Genomic DNA, 17,114 nt, shown 5'->3' with positions numbered 1-17,114 from the left:
CCCTTGATATTCTTTTTAGGGATGATCAAATCTAATCAGACGTGCTCAGATGCAGTCTTGTTCTTAGAAAATGGTGTTGTTAAAAGAGTTCCCACTTGAAAAATGTATCCACCAAATCCAATTAAATCTGACAAGAGTGTCAATCCGATTGGCTCTGATTAAATTAGATTGAATCATTCTCTTCGGTAACAATAACCTGACCACATTATTTTATTTTTGATTTTTATTGTAGCATTAGTCGATAGCGCTACTGGCCAGTATGTGCTGAATGGAAATTGGAGCATCACACGATACTACAAAGAGATCAACTATGAAGGTGTCACTATTTCATATACCGGATCAAATATATCCGTTGAAAGAATTAATACTTCGGAGCCACTACGTAAAGATTTAAGCTTGGAAGTACTTGGCATGCGTAAATTGATCCCACCAGAGATCACTTGCGAATACACTGTTCCTATCTCGCCGCAAAATTATTTCAGTTGGCAAGTTGCTGAGAAATGGACTCCGTGTAACAAAGTTTGCGAAGGTTTGTACATACATACTGAGATGTGATTTGCTGCTGCAGGCACGGACTGGCTTGTGGTCACCATATCTAGCGGCCTTGACGAGTTGTCGCTAGCTAAAAAGGGTCTCATATAGCAGTTCCAGAATGCAAAGCTCCAAAAGGGGTTCTAGCAGATGCTGTCTTAAGCATCTGTTTCAAAATTACTTATACCTGTGAGAGTTTGATTTTGTTCCTTAATTTTTTTGCCATTATTGTTGAAATTCTGGTGAGAGACCTCCACCCCTGGCCATGCAGCTTTGAAGACCCTCAGCACAGCCAGTTCATGTAGTAGCATTTTTGAGAGTATTATTTAATCTCTTTTATTTCAACTATTCACCTTGTATTGTACTAAATTAATTGCATTTTCTAGGCAAAAAACATAAAATTATTCGCTGTATTAGAAGAGATACTAATAATCAGGTTTCGGATGAATCATGCGTTGGATTACCTAAACCAAAAGCGGAAATTGAAGACTGCAATGAACATTGTGTTTTAAGGTAAGTACCTAATATAATTATTTTGAACTTGTATTTCATTATTGTCGCTTTGAATCCAATTTCCTGATTCATACTCACAGCTCAGAAAAAAAAATGGTTACCTACTTATATGTACCTATCTCACCATATCCAGACTTGCCATTGATTCAATTCAACCTGATCCAATTCTGATCAGATCTGATCTGATAACGTTTTGATTATATGTATTAGATCTGTTCAGACCTGAATCAAATTCAATTCTTCCAGTCTTACACTTTGTAGTTGGAAAAATGAACAAAAGCAATAGCCCATTGCCAATCTGCATTTTGCATTGTTAAACATTTCATGTTTCAAAACACAGATTTTCTTTGCAGGTGGAATGTGATTAGTCAATCAGAATGTTCATCACTCTGTGGTGTTGGATATCGCAATGTAACTTTTGGCTGTCTCCAAGTATTCAACGATAATATATATTATAAGATCCCAAATAAACAACTTCCTCCAATAGAATGTCAGCATATTCAAAAACCATCAGAAAAGCAATCCTGTTATGGTAACTGTGATACTTATCATTGGAAGTATGGGGAATGGCGATCGGTAAGTTTCTGCTGTTGATGATGAGTAACAAAGACTAAAATATAGTGGTATTCATGTAGTGGTTTAAAGCGAAGAATGGAAGAAAGCTTGAAACTTGAAAGTTTTTACAATTCTGAAGGAACGGTATGAGAATAAGGGGGCATGATTGGGTCTGATCAAGTTTGGTTAGAGTAGACAGCTTGAAATCAAGTTTCTACAATCCTGTGTGAAGGAAAACTGTGGAGAAAATGATCCAATCTGAACAGGTATGGTCAGAGTAAAATAGATTTGTCAGATATGATCTAATCAAACAGGGCTAATCGAGTCTAAATACTTCATCTGGATGGATATGATGTCATTTGCCAAGATAAGCTACTTGTAATATTAAAAGCAGATGCTTTTTATGGTCTAAATGTAGTCATTATTTCTGTATTTCTGTAACTTATACTCAAGTTAGGATCCATGGAACATGTATCAACTTATTACTTATCTTTTTCACAGTGTAACGTTAGCTGTGGTAATGGCATCCAGACACGTGAAGCAACTTGTGTCGATGAATTTCAACGCATTGTTGAGGATGCAAAATGCGCAAACAGTGAGAAAATTGTGGAAAATGTGTGCATTTTGCAGAAATGTCCACTATGGTCAACCAGTGAATGGTCTAGGGTTAGTATATTTGGGGACACAATACTTGCTGAGTTGCTGCATTAACTGCATCACTAAATTCTTCATCTATTTCTAGTGCTCCGTGACTTGTGGTCTTGGTCACAGGTCCAGAAACGTTCGTTGCCAGCAAGGAAATCAAATAGTTGGTTCATACTTGTGTGACAGTAATAAGAAACCTGCGCACGTTGAACAGTGTCAAATGCCTGCTTGCACTACCCCTGTTCCTAAAACAACTGAAGTACCCCTTCCTTTGTGGACAGCAGGAGCCTGGTCTGATGTTGGTATAATGTGTATTACTGTATCATCTGAGAAGTTTTGCATGATTAATGATGAACTGTTTTCATCACAGTGTTCAGTCAGTTGTGGAATCGGTTATAGAACGAGAATGGTGCGATGTAACCGTGCTGATCAGAACCTCTGTTCAGATACATCAGACAAACCAGCCACACAGCAAACTTGCTTTTTACCTGATTGCTCAACTACAACAACTCAGAGTAATGAAATAATCCCTCAACACTACAACAGTTTCTTTCCACCTGCTCTGTTCAAATGGGTTCCTGAAGATTGGCAACCAGTAAGTTGATGACTTTTCAGATACTGGGATGATGAGGCAGATATGGCTGAAGTTGGTCTGTAGTGATGATGTACAAATATGATCAGGATGTAATATTTTGCTCTTGTTGTTTTTGATTCAGTGTTCAACGAGCTGTGGTATTGGTGAAAAGACACGAGTTGTAAGATGTTACAGTATGAGGAGCAAATCTTTTGTAGATTCTTTCTACTGCAATCGCCGTGATATGCCAAAATCATCAGAATCATGTTCACTGCCTCCTTGCCCAGTCCCTCTAGCTGAATGGAAAACCACAGAATGGAGTCAATGTTCATCAAGTTGTGGATATGTATGCATAAAATGTTTATAAATTATACAACTTTCAATCTCACCAAATCTAATTTCCAACTTGTCTTATCATGATACTGGTGGTGTTTTTTTTTTCACAGGGCATCTCAGTCAGAAATGTGTGGTGTGAAATGAATTCAGTACAAGTTGAAGAAAATTATTGCATTCGATTTACTAAACCCGATAAAACAGTTCCCTGTGATAACACTAAAAATTGTCAATCCACCGCTGCTGATGCCTATAGTTCTACCATTGCCATCACTACTGCCTCACTAAAAGCATCAACTTCTGCTCAGACATCACTGCCAGAACCACTGCCACCTACATTTACATTTAATCGCTCAGTTTGGCGTCCTGGAAAATGGGGAGAGGTATGTATTTGTATACAAAAAATCTGATTACCATCCAGTCTCTTCCTAATGAATAGGCAGTTAGGTTAGTACATATCAACTAATGATTGTTATTGTATTCACAAGTTCTACGTGTATTTCATATAGTGTTCCAGATCTTGTGGTAGTGGTTGGAAAATAAGACCTGTTGTCTGCTATGATGAAAATGGCAGTGAAGCCTCTGACTGTGATATTTCATCTAGACCATTAACTTCAATGACTTGCAATGTAGAACCTTGTGAAAATTTGATGGCACGCAGACAAATGCCAAAGCAAATATATCGTTGGACAATTTCTGATTGGACACCTGTAAGTTGAGGATAGTTCCAGATAACTAACAGACCTACTGTGGCTAGTCTAAATGAATTAAATATCTTCTTCTATAGTGTTCAGTGACCTGTGGAATTGGTGTTCAAAAACGAACAGTGCAATGTGAAAGAGTACTGGCATCTGCCACACAATTTGACCCAGAGAAATCAATTGTTTCTGACGAATACTGCAGTGAAATCAGTCAGCCATTAGTTACACTTCAACAAGAATGCAAACTGAATTACTGTTCAGATGATTACATTTGGGTTCCTGAAGCATGGAGTGAGGTGTGTAACTAAATTGAACCAATATTTGAGAATCCTGCTTGTAATAAGGGCACAATGGCACATGTACTTATTGAACATCAAATGGCTTGGTTTGTATTTTTGTAGTGCAACGCTCCTTGTGGTGGTAAAGGAAAACAAAAAAGAAAATTGGCTTGCTTCCATTACAGTGGTAGAAAAGTGAAGAAAACACATTGTAGGTTCAAGCACCGGCCCATTCGTAGACGCCATTGTACATTATACAAGTGTTAGTTGTAGCAACACTACCTCAGCAGGTGTAAGTGTCCCAATTACTTATTTCAACTTAATTTCAGGCGAGCCAAGCAGTTGTGAAGAAGTTAAACGAAAATTCAAATTATATGTCGATCGTGAATATCCTTTGAACATTCTGGGAAGAAATATTTCCATTTACTGCCACCGAATGTGGTCTGATTCTCCAGCCGAATATCTAACCTTACCAATAAACTCCGATAATGAAAATTATTCAGAATTTTTTGCCAAAAGGTAAGATCAAATATTTGAGAATGATTGTATTTAATGTAAAGGTAGGTATCACTAGGTACTTATAGATTTTTTAAAAAAATTTAGCACAACCTCCAGCACATCAAATGTCAAAGGATGTTTCGAACCAGTTGAAAGTTATGCCAATGCGAAGCGATCGTGTCCTTGTATGAAAGAATCCACATTCAAGAGTGGGAAAACATCATTTCAAAAGTTAAGACTGAACATCACCACACTAGAAGTGAATAGTATGTATTTTTGCCCATTTCACCATGAATGAGTGGTCTATTGAGGCTTCCCCCTACATATTTTCCCTTAATTTTCCCCATTCTATTGTGTTACAGCACATGATTTCACCTTCACTAGACAAATTTATGGATCAGCAGTACCTTTTGGAGAAGCAGCTGACTGCTACAGCATGCTGAGTTGTGCTGGAGGATCCTTTAGTGTAAATCTCAAAGGGACAGGTCTTCGAATATCTTCATCTACTTCATGGACCAAAACTGGAGTAAACGCTTCTATGGAAATCTATCCATCTAATGTAAGTAACATTGAAGGATCAAAATACAAAACAGAAATACATTTCTGCAATTTTTGGAATTTATTCAAAATTGGTGAAGACTAGAAGATGATATAAAAGGGTCACTTGTGGGACCACTTTCAAAAAAACTGAATACCTAAGACTTGCAATGACTAATTCACATTATTTACATTTGTAGGAGAATCGTAAAGTGGTTGCAAAATGTGCTGGATATTGCGCAGCCTGTAAACCAGCTCGTAGCAGCTTGAAACTTGATATTTTGCCTCCCTAAGTTCCATACATTTGCAGCATCTTCAAATTCAAAGCCATATAGAGTCAGTTTTCTATTACATTTATGGGAAAAAGTCGCTTATGGGATGGATGCGCCAATTTATGCATTTATATATGTCTGCAACATAACAATAGCTAAGCTTACATGTCATCATGGGTCTCTTAATATTTAAGTTATTTTATAGCCAAGACTATGTGTACCATATGTATGCTGTAAATTCAGTCATATTTTTATGTGCTTGACCTTGACTCATGTACTTACTTTTATATAAGTATGTAATTGTATCTAATTTGTGTACTTATAGTAGTTAGGTAGGTACTTTGCAGTTACTGAACCTATTCCTATTTTAAGGATTGCGACATTTTGGTCTTGTTTTCTCATCTTAGGTCTCTCAAGTAATCTAGTCATAATACATTCGTGACAACAAGACAATTTGACGCAGCATTCTTTTTAAAAAAAGTGAATTTATTCATGGAAACGAAAATGCAAATTTTTCAATCATCTGTTCACACTTTGCTATCTATTAGTCTCAATCCCGAGTAGGTATATGTGAGTAACTATAGCAATAAGGTGTGCAATTAGAAACAAATAGTGGACTCTATCTAACCGGAAAATGATGGGATCTGATTAGGTCTGGTCAGATCCAAACTTTGATTTGACTAGATCATTAGAATGAATTCTAGGTAATCAGATCAAATTGGTCCAACAATTCTAGGAGAACAAATGGAATGACTTTTATAGGATCTACATAGTTAGATCCAATTGAAACTTTGATCTGACCAGATTTGATTCAAGTGTCATCAGGTCAAATGGGATCTAGGAAATGTCCAAATCCAATCAGGTCTGATGACATGCAATCATTTTCCATTATTTATCCCAACTTTACATGAGGGTCGCACTGACACAGATAATGAAAATTGGGTGATTAGGTAGATAAATAAAAGGGATCGACTAGCAGGTTTTGATAGTCTAATGTGAATTAGGTATAATTTGTTCAATGTATTGCGAGTGTTTACTGTTTACGTATAACGTAAGTCTACACTTATTAATGATATATTTTTTATTCTGACATTATTCTAAGAAGTATATTTTGTATTACAAGTTACCTATCTATCAGCCTGCCAGCCTGCCTGCTCCTCTTTAGGTTCCAGTATGTAATCTTATTGTTTTTATATTGAATTTTTTATGCATGCTATTGAGTACCAAAATTACTTTTTTTAATTTGAGCAACGTTGTAATTCGTTGAAAATCAGCTTCTAGAGGTACTCGATATTATGAACTGTATAAATTCATTATATTTTTCATATCTCTCTGTGTGTGTATGAAGTATGAATGTGTCCCTAATACGCAAATAGGTACGTAATAAGTATTATAAATGTGTTTGGAATTGTTTTTTTTTTGTTATTTTATTACCTAGTTTATCTACTAACTGAAATACTGCATTTTGCATTAACGTTTACCTAATTTTAAGAGTATGAAAAATTTTAGTCACATTCTAGATCTAGTTGTTATTTACATATGTGTAGAGAATATAAAGAGATAAGTACCTATTTATTAATGAATAATGTACTTCAGCCTTCATATGTGCCTGTGGTTTTTTTGTGTACCTATAAAACTTTTTTTACTCTTTCGTATATTGAAGTTTCACTAAAATTAATTATCTGCATACGCATACCACAAGCCTGAATTTTTATGGCGAGAAAAGCAGTGCTCAAGACTCCATCTAGAGATAATTTTGGATGCGCCATAATCTACAAATCACAACAGATCGGAACTGCGAGAGGCAAGTAAGCAAAGCAAGTAAAGTTATCAGCCAAGACGTTTACGGTTTACATGATAAAATTCAAACTCTCTTTTAAAATTTTATGTACCTATCTGGCTCTCACTGAACTAAATAAGTATACCAATTTTGAACAATACTGCCTTATTTGACATAATCGATAAGATAGGTACTGATTTCAATGTTAACACCGCCGCAGAAATCGACAAAGAATTGAAAAACCAAACATCCTACAGAGTTCATATCAATGACATTTCATTATCAATTAGAGCAGATTTTATCCTCGCCTTTCCATATGTTTATTTCATCCTTCATCCAAAATGTTATATTCGCCCTGTGGTTCGTAAGCATTACTTTTGTTTTATTAAATCCTAAAAACTTGCCAAAGTATTCAAATTTTTAAATCGAATGATTTCAATCTTTGTGTGGAAATGAAAATCGTAATAATTTTCAGTTTTAATTGCAAAATTTAAATTCATTTCAATAAGTAACGAAAATAGTTTTCATCCAGATAGGTATCAGAAATTCACGAAAAAGTTTCATTTTTGAAGTTAAAAATTGCAGTTTTAGGGCAAAATTATAAATCATTGTAATTTTAAAATTTGGCGCCAAATTTTAACCAATTTTGATAGGTCCTCTGTGCACTTGAAAATTCCAATTTTGATACCCTGTATTTTTTGAAAACTTTTAATAGAAAATAGAATGGCTTTCAAAAATAAATTTTACGCCCGTAAAGCCCCAAAATTTTTTATCCCATATATTGTACTGTATTTTTTTTTAATTTTTAAAATTTTCACCTCCCCTTGAGGGTTGATTTTGGGTTTTGGTTGGGGTCAAATGGTCATCAAAAACGAAATCGATGCCCTCAAGAACCCCCTTATCCAAAGTTTCAATTTTGTTTTGTAATTCCATTAGTTATTTTTCATTTTAGCACGAAGTTGAGAAACTGGATATTTTTGAACCTTTTCGATCCATCAGCATCGAGCCAATTTAGGGGGGGGTCCTCATTTTAAAATTTTTTCCATTTTTTTGAAATCATGGAAGCTTTGAAATGGCACCAAAGGCACCAACTATTCGATTTGTGAGGTCAATAATTTTACATCTAATATGGGATCGAACCTCTCGAGGTGCCCGCGTTGCTTTTATATGGAATGGAAATTCTATCTGTCCAAATTAATTTTCGATTTTGAGCGAATTTATAAAAATTCAAAATGGACCATTTTTGGGGAATAATGCTTTTAAAAAATCTACTCAGGATTTAGTAAAATATGATTAAAATTTGTCATGAAACTAATGGACTCTTTCAAATCGAGTTTCACATTTTCGGTCATATCTAGATGAGCCACCAGCGTGATTTTCGATTCCTCTAGAAGTCGTGGAAATAAATTTGAGCAGCTAAAAATCGAGTTCCAGTTCAAAGGGTTTATTCAAAATAAGAGGCAATTTTCAAGAGGACGTCCCGAGCGTATTTTCCAAATATTGATGGACTCGTCAAATATTTAGGTCCAGAATTAGCCATTACTCGATTTTCGGCTACCCAGATAAATTTTTATACCTTCTGGAGAAATTTTTAAATTCTGGAGAAATCGAAAATTGCACTGAAGACTCTAGAATGACTACAAATGGTAAAATTCTGAGAACAGGAAGGAGGGAGGGGGTTCAGACCAAATTATAGCCATTCAAGTAAGTACATTTCAAAAATATCTCAACCCACAAATCACTTTTCATTTCTTGAATTTTTTTTCTCCATCCATATACGAGGGTGGTGCAAATATAACCCGGAATTTTTTCATAAAAAATTTTGCTATCCACCTACAGAGCTACAATTTTGTACAGTTATTCTTGGTAGTCTCTCGCATATGGTGTGTGCATTTGCCACCTCTTTGGGAGTTTTATAATTTTTTTTTTGCAAAAAGTTCGCGGCGTTTCAAGTGGCCATTTGCGCAAAAATGATTTTCCTTGATTATTGCTTTTGAAGTAATGTTTACTCAGTGCCTCTATCGATGGACCAATTTAGTAATTATCAACAAGGTGTCGAATCTAGACTATAAGGAGGGTGTTCTGGTATTTCTCATCCCAATTCGTTCAATTTTTTAGTCATAAGCCGAGCTGTATGCGCCCTGGCACTGTTTTGCAGCAATTTCACACAAAGAATCGTGATTTCTCGTCGTTTTGATCAGTATAGAGGATTTTATTGTGCTTCTTAGAAGGCTACTATGTTACAGTGAGTTCATAGTTGGTTTTAAAGGCAGAAAATCACATGAGATTACCCCCTCATGTCCCAACACACTCTATACACGACCTTCCCAGCTGAAGCCCTGACCATTGCTTCAATTGGCGCTCCCTTCATCGTCACTTTTCCGCTATTTCTGAAAATGGAACACCATTCATACGCTTGGTTCTCATAAAGGCACTCATCCACAAACTATTCGCGTAATTTTTGATAACTTTCCGCGGATTTTACATGATTTTTGACCAAAAAACAAAAAATTATGCGTTGCGCAAGGGAAACTAGAACTTCATTCTTGCGCATGGCTAAAAATACACTAAAAAGTGAGGCTTCGTGGTTCCAGCTGTTCTTTACGTTTCATAACACTCCAGTCTATCATCCAGTGCAGCAATTTTTTTCTGAACTCAATTTCTCACATGCCTGTGGGAAACTTCCGGGTTATATTTGAACCACCCTCGTAAAATATCTACGTATTCTGGTTAACCAAAATGCAATCCTGGAAACTAAGGTAAATGTGTTTAAACCTTTCAAACAAGTCAGAAATATGTAAGCCAGAACTCAATTTTCAACCATCCACATCAATTTCCACTAATCGGGGGGCCCGCATAAGGATCACTTGCACCCCCCTACCGATCCTCCGGGACAACTTTTTTCTTAAAGAGGGAGACCTAAGGAACATTTCTAGCCTTTGTCCTAAAAAAAAAAGTGGCCCTACTTACAAAATGGCGGTCATTTTGATTGACAGGTCAGCCGAAATCGCAGATTTTGCGTTTCTACATAGGACTAGCATAACATTTTTTAAACCGTACAAAGGTAGATCGAAAGAGCAGACAAAAATTCATCACCAGTTAAAATTTCAAGTGCTTAAAATGCCTTTTTCGATTTTTGGTGAATTTTTGAAAATCAAATTTAGCTCAAAAATGAGGGAAAAAATCAGAATTTTACCAAATTGACCAAGAAAGCTGAAATTTGGGATAAACATTATTTTCGACCTACCAAATCGATTGGAAACTACTTCAAACCGTTTTGACCAGTTCTGGAGCTTCCAGCAGATTTTTGAAACTCGAAATTCTCACAAAATTTCATCAAATGGAGTTGGAAAGCCGAAATTAATTTCAATACGCTGCGAGGTCGACTGCAGAAAAATTTCAATTTTTTTTTGGAGCCTCCGGCAATTTTTTGGAAATTACTGGAGCCTCCAGTAAATTTTTGAAACATGAAATTTCCCCAAAATTCCATCAAAATGGAGATGAAAAGCTGAAATTAACTATGCACTCCAATTTTAACACCTTCTGAAGACGACTTCAGGTGGGTTCAAGTAATTTTGGAGCCTCCAGTGATTTTTTTGACTTTTTGAAAGGTTTCATGGCGTTTTTAGGAGAATTGAAATTCCCAAAAAGTAGCTGGAAGCTTCAAAACCACTTGAAACCACCATGCAGTCGACTTCATATTATTGTACTGAAATTAGTTGTAGAGTAAATTTCGGATTGCTAACTCCATTTAATGAAAATTTTGAGGGAATTTCGAGTTTCAAAAATCTACTGGAGGCTCCAAAACGACTTGAAATTTACCTGCAGTCAACTTCACAGCGTATTGAAATTGGTTTGCAGAATTAATTTCAGCTTTCCAACCCTTGATGAAATTTTGTCAGAATTTCGAGTTTCAAAAATCTGCTGGAGGCTCCAGAACTGTTCAAAACGGTTTGAAACAGTTTCCAATCGATTTGGTAAGTCGAAAATAGGGTATATCCCAAATTGCAGCTTCTTAGGTCAATTTGGTAAAATTTTGATTTTTTTCTCACATTTTGGCCAAAATTTGATTTTTGAAAAATCACCGAAAATCTAAAAAGGCACTTTGGCACTTGAAATTTTAACTGGTGATGAATTTTTATCTGCTCTTTCGATCTACCTGTGTACGGTTTAATAAATTTTATGCTAGTCCTATGTTGGAACGCAAAATCTACGATTTCGGTTGACCTGTCAATCAAAATGGTCACCATTTTGTAAGTAGGGCCACTTTGTTTTTGAGGACAGGGGCTATAAATGTTCCTTAGGACTCTCCCTTTAAGAAAAAACTTGTCCCTGAAGATCGTCGGGGGTGCAAGTGATCCTTATGCAGGCTCCCTGACTACACGCCTTCTGGAGAAATTTTGAAATTCTGGAGAAATCGAAAATCGCACTCGAAGCTCAAGAACGACCTAAAATGGTGAAATTCGTTTTGGAATAGTTTTTATTCCTCAATGTCGCGAATTGATTTCCGTCGTTTATACTGGATAACTGGATATATTTATTTTTGTTGGAAAAACCATCAACTGTCGAAAATATAGTCAATATTTTGAGTGTTCAAAAATTCGTGAAAAATCAATTTAAGCAGTAAGAAATTCAGGTTATTGAGGTTTGATTTTTCCCACAAAAACTGCATGGTATCAAATTTGAATTTTTTAAAATTTACCAAAAATTTGAAAATGAAATTTAGCTTGGTCGAGTATTTTTTCTTCATTTTTGCCTGATCAAAGAAATTGTTTACCTCTTCTGGTAGGTCAAACTCTTCGATTGGGTAGAAGGGGAAAGGAGTGGAAACAAATGTTTGCCTACAGCAGAAAATGCTGGAACACAACCTTACGAAAGTCAATCTCCACAATCTGAACTCTGAAGTCCTGAAATTAATTTTTAGTCTATAAAAAAAAATTAATTAATAGGTAGAGGTACCTACACATTTAAAGTTCACGAAAGCAAAATAAATGTTGCAAAAGACGCAATCAATCTATACCCAATAATTATCTAAATACCTACCTACGTAAGTAGGTATTATCAGCAATTACTAAGGAAATCGGCAAACCTTATCATTTTCATAAGCTCGTTACCGTACTTCCTTTTTCACCTGAACTTGGTAATCTTCTAATATTGCACCGCTCATTTTCTACTCATCTATCACACTATCAGTTATATCGACCAAATACCAACACACTAAACACACACATCACACACGATACGATAAATTATACGCCAGTATACACATTCATCTCGCGCACAGCCTCTGGAATCTCGTGTTTACCACCCCTGCAGGCCTGCCTTGTCTAAGTTTTAAAATAAAAGACGTTTTGTCATATATCTCATGCGCCGTGGTACCGGTTCTATTCACGATCTCAGTCTTCTCTCCAGCAAGTGGCATGTATCGATGCAAAATGGCCGATTACTATCCTTTAGAATTTATTTTAAGAACAATTGCGGTATACATTAAATTGCGCGTAACTATTGTAAATTTATCGTAAACTCATCGGTTTTTTTCATCTCGCGGATTTTTCTTTCACCAACACACGCAGTGTTTCGTAGAAAATGTTCGCGATCGCGAAACGTTCAGTGTATGGTGTTTTTTATAGTACTACATTCGACATTTCAAAATGAAATTATTATTGGCATTTGGCTTTTTAATTTGTTGTCAAGAGGCGTTTCAAGTTCGCATTAGGCATCGTAATCGAGGTACTTCGCGAAATCATGGGATTCATATGCGCGGTGAGCTACACAAACTGATTAACTTGTTGATATTTCCACCTCCTTATCAATAATCATACTGTATAACTGATATGATAATTTTATATAAGTTACTCGTCGCAATCGCAATCTACGGAAAGCAACTACACAGAGTCTATCTCGTCAGTTCGCCGAAGGTTATTTTGGGAGGAGGTGATGTCAAATTTTAATAAATTTGATATTTTATATTAATAGTGTTATAAAATTGGAATATTTGGTGCCTTTGTTATTAAAGAATCGTGAATTTTGCATCGTCTTAGAAGTTGATTGCAATAATTTTTAAACAAATACGGTTGCACTTGGCAATAAAATTTCAAAGAGGAGATGGCAGAAGTTCAATTTTTTCTCAATTTCTCAAAATACATCTGGCGGGCCCCATAATTTTTTTGTATCATAAAAAAGAAAATTTTATCTTCTTTTCATTGGTACCCATAATTTTTTTCAAGATCCGAATTTAGCGTAAGGAGAACAGGGTTGCAACTTGTAGGAGATGAATTGAGCCATTTTCCCTGAAAATCCACCTCGTGGATCCCATAATTTTTTTATACCATAATAAAAAAAAATATCCTCTTTCCATTAGTGTAATTTTTTTTATGATTGGCATACACAATCCTGCTTCTAAAAAATAAGGAACTTTGAGGGAAAAAAACTACATAATATGAGAAAAAGGCTGCAAGTGATGGCAGGGCCTATTCTAAGGCGCAGCTCGGCAGCTCCGCACATTTTGCGCAGTTCCAAAAAAAATGTGTGTTGTTCCGAATTACTTTGCGCAGTTCCAAAAATTCAGCTGCGTACATTTTTCATTTTATTCATTAGAAAACAATTTTGAACAAACACAAAAGTCATAAGAAATCAAAAAATTACCAAAAACCATGGATTTTTACTTCTTTGAAATCAAAATTTTCAAAAGTTTTCGCCCTCGCTTCGCTCGGGCCAAATCATTTTCCCTTTGCAATTCTTTGATTATGTTACAGAGTAGAAAAATTGTCTTCTCACATTAGAAGTAGTAATGCTGTTTCACTTGAAACTTACCAAAAAAAAGTCTCTTTTCATTCCTGTCATAACTAAGTATGTACCAGAAATTCCCTATTTTTTGTCAAAAATTCATAAACAATTTGAAAACATAGGTAGGTACTTATACTTAATTTTGTCCAGTGGCGTAGCCAAAGGAGGGACGAAGGGGGCCATGGCCTCCCCTTGCGAGCAAAAATTTGAAAGAAAACGGGCAAAAATGGACGTTTTTTGTTGTTTGGGCCAATTTTTTCTAAAAATTTTCGCTCTCGCTTCGCTCGAGCAGTAATTTTGCCTTCATTTTGATGAAATCACCACACATCACGATAGGTTTCTAGAAAATCACTCCTCATTTCGATTTTTCATGCCTAAAAATCTGGTTTTGCCCCCTCCTTGAGAAAATCCTGGCTATGCCACTGAATTTTTGTCCTGAAAAAATGAAGAATTGTGAATTTTTGAGAGCTTTTGTCCTTGCATTCCTACTTTTGAAAATGTTTAAATTTCCTGAAAACAAAAAATTTTGACAACATGAAAATTAACTTTCTGCATCAAGATTGATGTTGTTTTGCATTTCGAATTATCAATTTTTTACAGCTTTCGCCCTCGCTTCGCTCGGGCTAGATCATTTTTCTTTTCTTTTCTCTGACCAAAGTTAAAGAAGAGTAGAAAAGTTGACTTCTCGCATTAAAAATAGGTACTGAATGTTGTTTTACTTCTGAAGAATCATTAATTTTCAAAAGCATTTGCCCTCGCTTTGCTCGGGCCTTCATTATTATTTTTGATCGTTCATATTGCGAGCTATGTTTGTGCAGCTCCAAATTTTCCTTAGAATAGGCCCTGAGTGATGGACTGCGAGGTTCATGCACTGAAAAATAAATCGAAATCTACCTCGAAGACCACAAAATTTTTTCTCATCATTATAAATAAAATGTTTTTCTCTTTCCAATAACATTAAAGTTTTTTAAATCCTGAAAATTTTTTGTTGAGAAAATAACGATTTTACAAAAAGTACTTCTGTCAGAAATATGGATGGGAAAATGACGCGAATTCGTCGTTTGGGGTTTGATGTTCTTTTGAATGGTCGCAAATTCATGGTCTCGCCTCTTCAGCCATTTACTCAGTTTTGAGATATTTTAGTTGAATAAAATGTCAGAAATTTGAGAAAATTACTTTTATTATCAGGAAAATTCAGTAAAATTTCGAACACTGCAATTTCTCTAGAAAACTCGCTTGAGAAAAATTTGACATAAACAAACTACAGGTAGGTACATACATTCGAATTGCTGCTTTAAAAAAATTATTTGGAAAACTGTAGAATTTTTTCAGTCATTTGAAGGAAAATTTCATGCATTTTTCTAATATGTCAACGAAATTGGATTTCAATTAATGCATTTTTGAGGCAATCCAGCACCTTTGAAGAGAGAAAAAATGAAAACATGTGAAGAATGAAAATGAAATTTTCTTAAAAATAATTCAAATCATGTAGGTATATACTATTATTTATTAATCATAATTTTGCGTAAAATTTTATGTTCTTTCAATCTTTCTCAAATTTATGACCATTCATTGAATCTTTCACTCAGTTTTGAGGCCTTTATTTGACTCAAATCCAAAATGGTGGACTTGTAAATTGACTTCATCGCAAATTTCCCTTATACATATTATAGGTCATTTTCTCAAATTTTTGACATTTTATTCAACTAAAACGCCTCAAAACTGAGTGAAAGATTCAATGGAAGGTATTAAATTTGAGCCAAATTGAAAGAACATTATTTTATGGGGTCCTCGATTTACAAAATACTAACTAAATCTTCAAAATTGGTATAAATACCGAAAACCAATACTTACCAAAACTATTTTAAAATTGGTATTTTCAATTCTTTTCTCCAAATTTGTCTCTTTTTGTCTTTGGCTCTTGCAGTTCTTCTCTTGCTAAATTGCTGAAAAATCTTGCTTTTTACCCCCCACCCCCCCTCCTAAAAATGTTGAAAATGGCCAAAAGTCTCACTTTTTTGATGAAAATTGCTGGAAGGTTTCATTTCTTTTAATTATTATAAATTGACAATTTTTTGCAAAAAATTCCAAAAAGTCTCATTTTTTTCCAAATTGTTTAAAAATTTCGCTTTTTTGTCAAAATTGTCAATAAGTATGTTGCTTTCTTGTCATAAATTGAAAAAAAAATCGTTTTGTTAAAAATTGCCTAAAAGACCTGTTTTAATACCAAAATGTAACGAAGTACGTAGTTCACTTGTCGGGCAAAAAAGTCTCATTTTTTCAAAATTTTTTTAAAATCTTGATTTTTTGCCAAATTTGTCAAAATGTTGCCTTCTGCCAGAAATTGATTGCCTTAAAGTCCAGTTTTATTACCAAAATGTTACGAAATAGTTCACTTTTCTGGCGAAAATTTGGAAAAATTATTCATTTTTTTGCCAGCAATAGGTAATTGTCAAAAAGTCCTTTTTTAAAAGCTTTTTCAACAAGATGTTTTTTGCCAAAAATTATTAAAAATTGTCAATTTCATGCAAAAAGTTCCAAAAAGCCTAATTTTTTCAAATTGCTTAAAAATCTCGATTTTTTGGCAAAATTGTCAAAATGTTGCTTTCTGTCAGAAATTGAAAAAAAAAAATCATGCTAAAAAATTGCCTCAAAGTCCAGTTTTATTACCAAAATGTTACGAAATAGTTCACTTCTTTGGCAAAAATTTGAAAAAATTATTCATTTTTTTGACAGCAATTGTCTGAAAGTCCTTTTTTCTTAAAGCTTTTCTTCAACAAAATGTTTTTTTTTTTTTGCCAAAAATCAATAAAAATTGTCAATTTTTTGCAAAACATTCCCAAAAGCCTAATTTTTTTCCGAATTGCTTAAAAATCTCGATTTTCACCAAAATTCTCAAAATGTTGCTTTTTGTCAGAAATTGTAAAAAAAACTCATTTTTATGTTGAAAATTGCCTTAAAGTCCAGTTTTATTACCAAAATGTTACGAAATAGTTCACTTTTCTGGCGATAATTTGGAAAAATTATTCATTGTTTTGACAGCAATTGTCTGAAAGTCCTTTTTTCTTAAAGCTTTTTCAACAAAATGTTTTTTTGTCAAAAATCAATAAA

General features: G+C 34.6%; 2 protein-coding genes across 6 annotated transcripts in view; both read left to right on the top strand.

Annotated features, from left to right (window-relative positions):
• Positions 1 to 7,088, top strand: part of LOC135850000 (A disintegrin and metalloproteinase with thrombospondin motifs 9-like) — a 41,649-nt gene extending 34,561 nt beyond the window's left edge. For all 5 annotated transcript variants that reach the window (XM_065370677.1, XM_065370679.1, XM_065370678.1 and 2 more), the window contains 15 exons: positions 233 to 529; positions 918 to 1,044; positions 1,398 to 1,620; positions 2,101 to 2,265; positions 2,342 to 2,542; positions 2,615 to 2,839; positions 2,961 to 3,164; positions 3,265 to 3,534; positions 3,661 to 3,861; positions 3,939 to 4,148; positions 4,254 to 4,392; positions 4,460 to 4,649; positions 4,734 to 4,894; positions 4,991 to 5,187; positions 5,366 to 7,088. In XM_065370677.1, coding sequence (XP_065226749.1) covers positions 233 to 529; positions 918 to 1,044; positions 1,398 to 1,620; positions 2,101 to 2,265; positions 2,342 to 2,542; positions 2,615 to 2,839; positions 2,961 to 3,164; positions 3,265 to 3,534; positions 3,661 to 3,861; positions 3,939 to 4,148; positions 4,254 to 4,392; positions 4,460 to 4,649; positions 4,734 to 4,894; positions 4,991 to 5,187; positions 5,366 to 5,458 — 2,903 coding nt within the window. In that variant the 3' untranslated portion in view covers positions 5,459 to 7,088. The remainder of the gene's footprint in view (positions 1 to 232; positions 530 to 917; positions 1,045 to 1,397; positions 1,621 to 2,100; positions 2,266 to 2,341; positions 2,543 to 2,614; positions 2,840 to 2,960; positions 3,165 to 3,264; positions 3,535 to 3,660; positions 3,862 to 3,938; positions 4,149 to 4,253; positions 4,393 to 4,459; positions 4,650 to 4,733; positions 4,895 to 4,990; positions 5,188 to 5,365) is intronic.
• Positions 7,089 to 12,462: 5,374 nt separating this feature from the next.
• LOC135849989 (laminin subunit alpha lam-3-like) overlaps positions 12,463 to 17,114 on the top strand; it is a 32,029-nt gene continuing 27,377 nt past the window's right edge. The window contains exon 1 of the mRNA XM_065370666.1: positions 12,463 to 12,980. Coding sequence (XP_065226738.1) covers positions 12,869 to 12,980 — 112 coding nt within the window. The 5' untranslated portion in view covers positions 12,463 to 12,868. The remainder of the gene's footprint in view (positions 12,981 to 17,114) is intronic.

The sequence above is a fragment of the Planococcus citri genome, chromosome 1 (assembly GCF_950023065.1).
Source record: "Planococcus citri chromosome 1, ihPlaCitr1.1, whole genome shotgun sequence".
Lineage (NCBI taxonomy): Eukaryota > Metazoa > Arthropoda > Insecta > Hemiptera > Pseudococcidae > Planococcus > Planococcus citri.
The sequence above is the reverse complement of the archived record's forward strand: the minus strand, read 5'-3'. Positions and strand labels throughout refer to the sequence as shown.